Source organism: Podarcis filfolensis, assembly GCF_964270895.1.
Source record: "Podarcis filfolensis genome assembly, chromosome: 11".
Taxonomy (NCBI): domain Eukaryota; kingdom Metazoa; phylum Chordata; class Lepidosauria; order Squamata; family Lacertidae; genus Podarcis; species Podarcis filfolensis.
Genome location: NC_139613.1, coordinates 46,405,475 through 46,417,607, shown reverse-complemented (window position 1 = coordinate 46,417,607; position 12,133 = coordinate 46,405,475). Strand labels below are relative to the sequence as shown.

Genomic DNA, 12,133 nt, shown 5'->3' with positions numbered 1-12,133 from the left:
TTAAGCTATAGAGACTGTGGCATACGGGAATCTGAGGAAGGCCAGGACATGTTTGGATTTCTGGCTTTCAAAGTAACCTGCCCTCATGTAGTAATGGTCAGTGTACATCCCTAACCTGAAGATGATTTTTAATTTGGCCAAAAATATTCAGATCTTTTCTTCATGGGAGAACTCCTAGGGCCTTTCCCAACAGGCTTTTTATTATGCATTCATGTCCTTATACCGATATTGGGGTGGTCACCAGTGGTGAAGCTGCATGCTCTGGCACCGGGGGCGGAGAGCAGACGGGGGCGTGGCTGGTGTGCATCCCGGGGGCGTGGCATGCGTCCTGGGGGTGTGGCACACCGCCCGTGGGGGCGCACCACCCGGCGAGCTGGGGAGGTGAGTGGCGCATGTCTGGGGGCGGCGGCCATGATGGTACCCCCCTCCCCGATGGTGGCGGGGGCAGTGCGCTCCCTCCAGCCCCCCGTTCCTCCGCCAGTGGTGGTCACAAATGACCCCACTATTAATACTGTTTATAAGGTAAAGGTAAAGGGACCCCTGACCATTAGGTCCAGTCGTGACCGACTCTGGGGTTGCGGCGCTCATCTCGCTTTATTGGCCGAGGGAGCCGGCGTACAGCTTCCGGGTCATGTGGCCAGCATGACTAAGCCGCTTCTGGCGAATCAGAGCAGCGCACGGAAATGCCGTTTACCTTCCCGCTGGAGCGGTACCTATTTATCTACTTGCACTTTGATGTGCTTTCGAACTGCTAGGTTGGCAGGAGCAGGGACCGAACAACGGGAGCTCATCCTGTCGCCGGGATTCAAACTGCCGACCTTCTGATCAGCAAGTCCTAGGTTCTGTGGTTTAACCCACAGCGCCACCCGCGTCCCAATATTGTTTATATAGGGCTACAATTAGAAACACGCCTGGAAGAGACATTACAATTGCTTCTCATATAACAATGTTTACAAGGGGGGTGGGGCAGGGAGAGCATGGCATAATTAATTGTGGAAATGAAAGCAAATTGTCTGCTGTGAATTAACAGGGGCTCCTTTACACTCTGTCAGCAGTAACTATCAGACCCTAACACGAAAACATTCAAATAAAATCTGATGTTTCTGTCTCCCTGTAAAATCAAGATGTCTCGTCATGAGCAATGAAACAGCAGCATGTGGACATTCTTGGCTAAATACCACTAGCATTATTATCTATTATTTATATATTTAAAATATTCATTATCTGAAACCAGTGGGCAATTGTCCCAATATCACTTAAGTGTGCACTGCGGATATTTGTGGATGATGAATGGACAAAAATGCAGGAAATATAGGTATGGATGAATCCTGCTTCCCCTCAGAATCAAATGCAGCTCTTCACAGGTAGATGACTCCAGAACTGTAGACTTAAATTGCATGAGAAAGGTAGGGTCTGGGGTGGGTCTAATCTACCTCACAGGATTATTAAGAGAACATGGGGGGGAGGACCGACCAAGCATGCCAACGTGATATTTCTGTGCCATCACAAACGTATGGAAACTGATGGCAACCCAAACGAGTGGGGAAAACAGAGAGAACCAGTAAAGGCGGTGAAGGTCCTGTGCGAGTGCCTGGAAGCGGTTGCAGGATGGATGGCGGCTAATGGATTGAGGTTGAATCCTGACAAGACAGAAGTACTGTTCTTGGGGGACAGGGGGTGGGCGGGTGTGGAGGACTCCCTGATCCTGAATGGGGTAACTGTGCCCCTGAAGGACCAGGTGCACAGCCTGGGAGTCATTTTGGACTCACAGCTGTCCATGGAGGCGCAGGTCAGTTCTGTATCCAGGGCAGCTGTCTACCAGCTCCAACTGGTACGCAGGCTGAGACCCTACCTGCCCGCGGACTGTCTCGCCAGAGTGGTGCATGCTCTAGTTATTTCCCTCTTGGACTACTGCAATGCGTTCTACGTGGGGCTACCTTTGAAGGCGACCCGGAAATGGCAACTAATCCAGAATGCAGCAGCTAGACTGGTGACTGGGGGCGGCCGCCAAGACCACATAACACCGGTCTTGAAAGACCTACATTGGCTCCCAGTACGTTTCCGAGCACAATTCAAAGTGTTGGTGTTGACCTTTAAAGCCCTAAACGGCCTCGGCCCAGTATACCTGAAGGAGCATCTTCACCCCCATCGTTCTGCCCAGACGCTAAGGTCCAGCGCCGAGGGCCTTCTGGCGGTTCTCTCATTGCGAGAAGCAAAGCTACAGGGAACCAGGCAGAGGGCCTTCTCGGTAGTGGCACCCACCCTGTGGAATGCCCTCCCATCAGATGTCAAAGAGATAAACAACTACCTGACATTCAGAAGACATCTGAAGGCAGCCCTTCAGGGAAGTTTTTAATGTGTGACATCTTAGTGTATTTTTGGTCTTTGTTGGAAGCCGCCCAAAGGGGCTGGGCAAACCCAGCCACATGGGCGGGGTATAAATAATAAATTATTATTATTATTATTATTATTATTATTATTATTATTATTACACTGGACTCAGCGACATTACTCAAGAAACAGCATTTTGAATGTGTTATAAACATGCAGCACCAGATGGTGCCATAGAGCAAAAAAAATTATAAGTGATTTCCCATAGCGGTTTTTTATTTTGTTATAATGGTTTAATTTCTGACTTATTTATAACGTTTTTTTCCCTGTCTGTAGATCCACCCACTGTGAGACAGAGGAGATGAAAATGGTAACCATCTTAGAGCAGTAGTTACATAAAGGTTTGGGGGGGGGGGTTGGTTGTTAACATGTACCCATTCTAAAGAGCCGAAAGGTATAAATTTTCTAGAGGGACAGCCATATTAGTTTCTTGTAGCAAAAGCATTGAGCGGCAATCGCATTACTAACAATAGTGATTCCCCCAAAAAAACGAAACAAAAAACCATGTATGTTGATAACACAAAAATCCTGGCATTGGCAAGCCAATTAATACCTGTAGCATGATATTTTAAAATGCCACAGGTGAAGCTCTAATAGTAGTTATAAGTCAATGGTTGCAGTCTCACTTTGAAGTTCCTGTGTTCCTGCATTCCCAGTATCCTGGGAGGTTAAAATGTCCCCTCACTGGCTTTTCAACATTGGTGCTTACTTCCACCCCACCCCCCCCAGTCTCCCTCCACCATTATTAATTAAATATAACTTGAATAACAATAGTATATAAATGTAAACTAGTTCAAACGGAACATATTTATGATGAATATGCCGTAATAAAATTTTCTCTCTTTTCTTTTTCAGGTTCCAAAGAAACTGATTGTTCCATGTATCCTGGAAATTGCCATTCAAATAGCGAAACATAAATTATATGGCAATGATCCTTCTTCTCCACGCAAAAAATGGCAAACTGTTAAAAGAGACGTTTCTTCTAGGTTCTGGGTCTCTCTTGCCTCCTTGCAATAAGTGGAGGGAACTCTGTTGCAACAGAAAAACAAAGATCTGCCTTGCTTTCACTGCCTCCTGCCTCCACCCATTCATCTCTGACCAACTACCCCTATTTTTCTGTATCAGATGGAGCATTTGTCAGATGTGTGAGGTATAAATAATAAAATGGTGCTGATGCTGATGATGGAACAGGATGTCCCTATTTTCACAGGAGAAATGTGGTTTCTTTGTTTTTTTGTGGACAGGGGTGCTATTGGGTTGTTGTTTTCATTTTTAGCATATATTTTGTGGTTCTGTAGCTTGATTTTATTCTGCGAACCGCCCTGAGACCCCCCGGATATAGGGCGGTATATAAATTCAATTAATAAATAAAAATAAAATGTGGGAGGGTATGAAACGGGGCCCGGGGAGTGAGATCAGCAGATAGCACGTAAACTGAGCTGCTCCCCTTGCGATCCATCCCTCCCTCGGCATCGCCCGCCACAAACGCGCAGCCTGCGCTCCTCGCCTCCCGTTTCCCCCCGCTGCCCTCGGAAATCTCCTCCCGTTCCCCACCGCCTTTCCCATAGGTGGCGCTGCAGCGCGCGCGCTTCGCCGCCCGCCTCCCCCGGGGAAACAACGAGGCAGCAGCGTCCGGAAGTTGAAGCGGCATCCCGGAAGCGCCGCTCTGTCTCCTCTCCGCCCCGTCTCTCTGTGCCTCGGGTCCTTGCCTTTCCGCCTCCCGGTTGCTAAGCAGCGGCGGCGGCTGGTTTGAAAGCGCGCCCGAGGCGCCAAAGGGGAGCTTGCCGGCGGGACCAGAGGAGGGGGAGGGCGTTGGGGCCCGGCCTCGTCACCGGCTTGGATGTGGGGACCCGACGCGGAGAGGGCAGCTTCGCGAGAGCCTTGCGCCCTGCCTGCCAGAGCAGAGAGCCCGCCTGGAGGAGAATGGGCACGACAAGGGCCGACCAGCTCCTGATTGTGGTCTCTATCCTGGAAGGTAAGGGGCAAGGAAGGGGAGGGGGGTGTTAAAAGGAAAGTCAAAAGATCAGAGACCCATTCATCTATGGATGCCTCCACCCCACCCATAATTTAGGGGGCCGCCTTAAAGGGAGTTGGATCGCCCATCCATTGAGGGCAGTGTCGCCCACACTGACTGGCAGCGGCTCCCAAGGGTTTTTAAGACAAGGGGTCTCTCGCACTTCTGCTAGGAGATTTGGGATCGAACCTGGGGCACGTGGGTCAATGTGTGAGCCCCCATGTAAGGTGGCTGCTTTACCCTCCTTTACTTGTGAAGCTGAGGCTCCAGTACTTTGGCCACCTCATGAGATGAGAAGACTCCCTGGAAAAGACCCTGATGTTGGGAAAGATGGAGGGCACAAGGAGAAGGGGACGACAGAGGACGAGATGGTTGGATAGTGTTCTCGAAGCTACCAGCATGAGTTTGACCAAACTGCGGGAGGCAGTGGAAGACAGGAGTGCCTGGTGCGCTCTGGTCCATGGGGTCACGAAGAGTCGGACACAACTAAACAACTAAACAACAACAACAGCTTGTGGGCATGGGCATAGCCAGTACAATCATACCCCAGGTTACAGACGCTTCGGGTTGCGTTTTTTCGGGTTACGGGCCCATCAAAACCCAGAAGTACTGGAACAGGTTACTTCCGGGTTTCAGCTGTCGTGCATGCGCAGAAGCTCTAAATTGCGCTTTGTACATGCACAGAAGCGCAACCCACGCGTGCGCAGACGCAATGCTGCAGGTTGTGAACGCTGCGGGTTGTGAACGTGCATCCCGCACGGATCACGTTTGCAACCCTAGCATCCACTGTATTTGTTTAAGGGGGGAGGGACAGGCTTTATTATTATTTATAATTTATTGAATTTATGTTTTCTTCTTCTTTGGCGATCACTAGTAGCCAAGTAAGATTGTCTTCCATGAACAAGGTCTTAACAGTGAGTCCGTAAATGGCTGTGGAGGCCAATTCTGGATCCACATGTCCTTCCACAGTGGGGACATAGGTTTCTGACTGGGAGTTGATCATGGGGGGGGGGGGGTTTGCCAAATGTGCCTTCCTCTTAGCTTGTTTCTCCCTTTCATCCTTGCCTTGAGAGAGTCTTTAAACCTCTTTTGTTGACCACCAGCATTACGCTTTCCATTTTTAAGTTTGGAATAGAGTAGTTGCTACCGCCCTATATACCTGGAGGTCTCAGGGTAGTTCACAGAACAAAATCAAAATATAAAACCACAATATTTGGAATCAAACTAAAAACAACAACCAAATAGCACACCCACCCACCCCCCGGTAGGAGGGGTAAGAACCGAGTTATCTGTGATGCAATTGGTCAGTTAAGTATTTTTATTTATTTGCTTGATTTTGGGGGGCAGCTGCCCCCCCCCCAGCTCCCTGGGTACACCCATGCTTGTAGGGCGGACTTCAATTTTGGGAGAGTTGAGCCCCCTAACAGTGTGATTCTGTGCTCCGAAGTAAGTCCCTCTTGAATTCAGCAAGACATAGCATTGTTAGAAGACCCTGACGATCATGTATCCCAACCCCCTGCAATGCAGGAATATGCAGTTGCCCCATACAGGGATGGAGCCTGCAATCTTGGCATGGTGAGCACCACGCTCTAACAAACTGAGCTCCTAGGTAGGTCAGTACGTATGGGATTGTAGCCTAAGTCCGCCCAAAATATCTCATGTGGTGGTTGGTTGTGTGAATAATGAATGTGGAGACAGCAGGGTGATTTTATATTTGGAAGTGTCTGATAAGGCATCTCTGTAAGTGGAAAGGTTTTTGCATGCTCTTGACACCAGGTGAAAGAGCTCCTGCTTCTTCTTTTGAAAATATAGAGTACTAGAGTTGCATCTTCAACTCATTAAGCAATGGAAACGGGAGAGAGCATGTCTGAGCATTTCTACAACTATTGCTAACTGTCCCACTTTACCATCATGTCCTTGAGCTAACAACTAAGGCTTTCAGATCCAAGGTTGTAAATTCTTTGCAGGCTTCAGTTTCTCATTTCGGTGGCAGAGTTCTGGTGCTTACAACATAAAAGCTGGCAAAAGGAAGGGAGAAATTTGTGAACAGAATGATCAGGTATAAGGGGAATAGGATTAATAGATGGCATGAAAACAGCATATGTAGTCAGATTCATAATCCTGTGCTACTGCTTCAGAAATTTAGTACTGAGTTATTACAGTAGACATTGCCTGTCTTCTCAGAATAGTATGGTATTGCACAGGAAAACATTGTTGTAACATTTCTGTGGAAACCAGTACCATGTCATTCTAAAGATAGGCATGAGATGAGCAGGGTTTGAACTCAGGACACCTGGGGATCTTATGTACATATTCTCAAAGAAGCAATATGTAGCTGGTACTTCTTGTTACATTGTTTGTGATGCATTAGAATTAGGAGTGCTTAGTTTTTTTAAAATAATCCATTAACTCCAGCATATTGTGGTCCTGTCCTTACAAGTACTTCTCAATGTATGTATATTTATTTTCTGCTTATACACCATCTAACTTTCAAAAAGATTAAAATGCTGACTTCAGCAATCTTTTATTGGTTGATTTGTTCATAGTAATTTTAACCTGATCTTAAAATGTACGTTGCATTCTCCTTCAACTATCTAGTTTATTGTGGCTTGTAGCATAGTGATGAATGACAATTATTAAAATGTTACTGGTGAAAATGTTAAGTGCAGATATAGTGAAAACTTAAGGCAATATGAAATTAGTCCATATTTAAACATATGGTAGAAAAAAAATTCTCTACTTACCTTTCTACTTGCCTTTTATTTCTTCTCCATCTGTAGATAGATCCACATAGATCAAAACAAACACTCCACACATATTTACTAGTGGTCCCATTGAGCTCCAGATGTGAACAGAATTGCAGGTGTGGTATGTGTATATCACAGTATAACTTAAAGAAGTTCATAGACTTAAAGTTTGCAAGACCTGCCTCATTTTTTACTACAGTCAGGAGATTCAGTAACTGGCATACACAGAATTCTGAGCCTAGGAATTGGTTTTGTGTACCAGAACTGAACCAAACACTATGAGTTATCCTAAGCCTTTCTTCCTTACCTTTCAATGTTTCCCTCCAGGTGGAAAGCTGGACGGTCAGCATGCTGGCTGTCAGAAAATCAAAATCTCTTCCTATGACTCACCAAGCCATCACACAAGTGACTGCCAGTTATGACCCAGTCACTTTCTTGGTGTAGTTCTTGCTCTGTGTAGTTCTTGTGCACTGCAGACTGTGCACACAAGCAGTTTTAGTTGCGATCTGCTTCCTGTTCCTTTTTGTAATGTTGTGTTCCAATGCAGAATTGATCCAGCTCTTTGAAAGATGTGTTTGTACAGGTAACCAAGGAACAGCCTTTGATTATATATCAGATTCTGCAATGTGCCCAGGAGTTTGTGATTATTAAGCAGCTACATCATGCCCTAAATAGTATACTATCAGCTGTTTATGAAGGCGCTATCTAATAAATGTGCTTTTTTCCTTTTCCAGGGCGTTACTTTCCAAAACGTCCAAAGCATATGCTTGTGGTAGAAGCAAAGTTTGATGGTGAAACTCTAGCTACAGACCCTGTAGAACATATTGATCAACCTGAATTTGCCACGGAGTTAGCTTGGGAACTTGACAGGAAAGCACTTCACCAACACAGGTTATTTTCTCAAAAGATTTCTGAATTGCTTGCGTGTGTGCTTGTTGCATGTATTTAGTATTTGCATGTATTTAGTATTTGTGAAGAATGACTATAATAACTTAGCCTGAACTGTACTTATGGGTATATTCCATTCCCTTTTCTGTATAGCATTTGGCTAGAAAGCTCAGATAGTTACTAAAAAGAGCAGTCTTAAGCTTTTGTGTTTTCACCTCCAAAAAAAGTAACCAGCTTTCCTATATTTAACTGTTGCCATATACCTGGAGCCTATTTTAGAGGTTGGAAATTTTTATATGCGCTTGTTAACTGCTAAAGTTTCCTTATTATTGAAAAGAAATACTTGCAATATAATATATATTAAAATATTTACTACTGTTTCTGATAGTATCTGGGTAGTTTTATCAGTAGAAATGTTGCATGTACCATTGGGGAGCCAAAAGCTTATGTAACTGCTTCCAGTGCCTTAATGGTATTGCATATTTATTTCCTTGCAGATTACAGCGTACACCTATCAAGTTACAATGCTTTTCTGTGGATTCTCTCTCTTCCGCCAAAGAGCCTGTAGGTTACATTATACTAGATTTGAGAGTTGCTCAAGAGAAGAAACAGGTATTGTATAGAACCCGGCTTAAAAACGTCACAATAAATGAATGTGTGCTCCTTTATCAGATACACCAGATTAAATGGTATTGATTTTCATTCTCTTACTGAATGGCAGATTCTAGACATATTTGCTCATTGAGGTGGTAAACCCGTGTCTGAGCTGTACCAGACGGTGGGTCGGTGTTGTTCACCTGGTATTCCAAAACTATGCACTGCTGCTGGTTACATGGAGGGGCAAGGCAGCAGAGAGCTGTTGTGCCCACTCTGAGTTTTCCACTGCGTTGCCCATCCCTCTTCCTTTTTGGTAACCAGGCTGGTCCTCTCCTGTCTCTGTGGGCAGGCCGGTATTATGGAAGTACAGTGGAACCTTGGTTGTCAAACGCTTCAGAAGTCAAATGTTTCGACTTTCAAATTCCGACAACCTGGAAGTGAATGCTTCCATTTTCGAACGCGCCTTGGAAGTCGAATGGCTTCCAAGGCGTGTTTCTCTATTTTTTCAATTGAATTCTCCGGCCACCCATTGAGCCTCGGTTGTCGAATGTTTCGGAAGTGGAACGGTCTTCCGGAACGGATTACGTTCGACAACCGAGGTTCCACTGTATTTAAATATAGTCCTATCTTAAAATACCAGGACAGTGTATAAAACTATAACAAAATTTTAAACAAATTAAAAACAGCACAGAACAGTCATTAAAATGACTGGCTATTCAAGAAAAAATTGAGCAGCTGCATATTTATTTATTTATATAACCTTATAACAAAGCTCAGGTCAATGACCTGCCCATTAAGATGATTATCTGCCATGGTTTGTAGCAGATAAATTTCTTGCTATTATTTACTAAAGGGATTTAATGGATATGCCTTTGTCTACTATAGCAGGTTAAAGCAAATAATAACCTATGATACATGCTCTAAATAGTTGCTTTGTACTTTTTTTTTGTGGGAGGAATGACTAGCTTTTCTAAACTTTTTTTTTCCATGGAGGGAATTAAGATTTCTATGAACAGATGGCAGCAGAGTCAAGTGCAGAATTATTCTGGATATAGAAAGTTCAGCTGTAGGTGGTGAACATATTATGTGCTCTTGGAGCCCTTCTATGGACAAGGAGTTCTAAAGCCAGGGCAGTCATGCCCTCTGCCTCTAAACAGATTATCTCTGGCAATCATCTGTCTACTAGGGAAAGAGAGTATTACTTCTGTTCTCAGATCTCTGGATTAGGGCCAAAGTCTTGTCCTCTTTTTTCCCTTTTTTAAAAAATAAATTGAAAATTGAGGTGAGAACTGTCTATGTACACATGATATAATTTCACTTCTGCTGTAACAGTATTGTATGATCACAACTATTCTTTGTCTTAGGCTTAACTTTAAATGTAAGACCCTGTAAAACGTAGCCAACTTGGAAAGAGATTTTATCTGACGACAATACCGTGTATGTATAATTTTGTAAGAGTGCTTTCACCCAACTTTTTGTTTTAATCAAATCTCTGCAGCCGCCAAAATGGTATCCATTACTGAGCAATAGATACACAAAATTTAAATCTGAGCTGCAACTCAGTCTAATGCTAGAAACTGATACTAAGGCATCCGCAGATGGCTTTAAAGCGAAGGACGCACCTCCCAGAGATGTAACAGGTTAGTAGAATAATGAACACGTTACCAAACGCTATTATATTCTGAAAATTGTGGGAATTCTGCAGTTCTCTCAAGTTGATGGAGATCCTAAAATATCCTTGGTTAGTATTGGCAAATTGACTATACAAATCCTCTGTATTCTGCTTTGTTTCCTCTTTTGTTCTGATGACAAATCCTTGGGCTGAGCATCTGCTCAGCAGTATTCTCTTACTTAATTCTAAATTTATACCTACCCTCATGGTGCTACTTTGCACCTGGCTCCAGATGGTGGGTTTTGGAGTTCCGTTGGGTGGAAAAACTTGATCTTACAACCTGAAGTCTGAGAGATTTGATAGCTGATTTCTGACAGTTGAAGTGATTTCATCTTTGCTCATTTTGACAAAGTTTCAGGGCTAAGAACATTTGAATATTCACGTTAAAAATCTTAATGGCCCGTCCTGTATCAGAGTGGTTTACAAGGGTTCTGTTCCATTCTTTTATGGCAAAGGTGGACAATCTGTCAATGTCAAGATGCTGTAGGACTACACTTCCCATCATCCCTGATGATTGGCCGTGTTGGCTGGAGTTGATGGGAGCTGGAGTCCCAGCAACATCAAGGGGGCTGCAGGTTCTCCATTCCTACTTTATTACATAAAGAATTATTTTTATATCTTAACCACTTGTGAATTTTATATGTTATATTTTGTTATTTTATTTTCTCTGTATGTAGTTGATTATATTTTTTTCTGCTTTTCTAGATAAAAAATAGTAATTAATTGAAGACAGAAAAGCAATGTATTCAGTTATCCTATTTTAAAGCTTTGGTCTATATTAAGTTTTCACCTTTCATCTTTATTCTACATTAAGTTTTCATCTTTGCTCTGTATTAAGCTTTCATCTTTCCCCCTTATTTTTCATAGGATTCTCTGTCCTAAAGCTTGTTTAAATTTTGTTGTCAAGATTAGTAAAGTGGTTAAGTGGAATATTGTAAACAGTTAATTTCCTTGTTTCTGTCTCTGTTTTGTTAACTTATTCTTTTACTAGCTGTGTCCAACACTTCTGGGCAAGTTTCTGTAAAAAGCATAAGACAAATAAAACACAGGTGTTGGGTATGTGTGGTATAACTTCAGGTTGTACAGATGGTTATTCTCTGGTCTTCATGAAACTGATATGATACGTCTTACAAAAAAAAACCAGGAAGGTGAATCCTTATCCTTAAACATAGACTATCAATGCCAGCAGGCCAGGCAAATAAAGTATTAAAAAGTGGAGAGTTAGGGTTTACATAGCTGTTTTCTGTCCTTTAATCTGCTTTGAGATGAAATCCGTGTAGGTCAGGGATGTAGAAATTGTAGTCCTCCAGACGTTGGACTCCAACTTTCATCAGGTCTGGGATGATGGGACTTGAAATCCAGCAACATCTGAAGGGCTGCACATCCCCCATCCCTGTTGTAACTGGTGACTAGACTGACATGGGGTTTATTCAGCCCCTTACTAGCCCAGGGCTAATAGGGTTTTTTAAAGACACTGTCCTCTCTTAATTTCATCTCTGTATATTTTCAGCTCCCAATAGATTTTATTTTGTTCAGAATACAACTGAAGGCATTTGTTTTCTTTTTAAAGTACCTCTTCAGCAACTTGGGTTGGATCCCAAAAATCTTGCAGCAGTGCTTAACGAAGAGGAAGGATGCCATCAAATTGGACCAGCAGAATATTGCAGGGACTACTTTGTTCTGTCTGTCACTGTTGCATTTGCTACACAGTTAGAACAGGTAATAATGTCAATCCATGGTACCACTATCTGGTTTCGCCTGTGGTGGAGCTTTCAAACTCTGGATGGTTAACATGTGAAAAATCATGTCTCATTGCAGCATGAC

General features: G+C 43.6%; 1 protein-coding gene across 2 annotated transcripts in view; it reads left to right on the top strand.

Moving 5' to 3' along the window:
• The first annotated feature begins 4,025 nt into the window (after positions 1–4,025).
• Positions 4,026–12,133, top strand: part of CEP120 (centrosomal protein 120) — a 36,521-nt gene continuing 28,413 nt past the window's right edge. Inside the window, exons 1-5 of one of the 2 annotated variants that reach the window (XM_083576648.1) lie at positions 4,026–4,366; positions 7,887–8,043; positions 8,538–8,652; positions 10,136–10,277; positions 11,880–12,028. In XM_083576648.1, coding sequence (XP_083432774.1) covers positions 4,315–4,366; positions 7,887–8,043; positions 8,538–8,652; positions 10,136–10,277; positions 11,880–12,028 — 615 coding nt within the window. In that variant the 5' untranslated portion in view covers positions 4,026–4,314. The remainder of the gene's footprint in view (positions 4,367–7,886; positions 8,044–8,537; positions 8,653–10,135; positions 10,278–11,879; positions 12,029–12,133) is intronic. The other variant, XR_014539774.1, reaches the window with a different exon arrangement.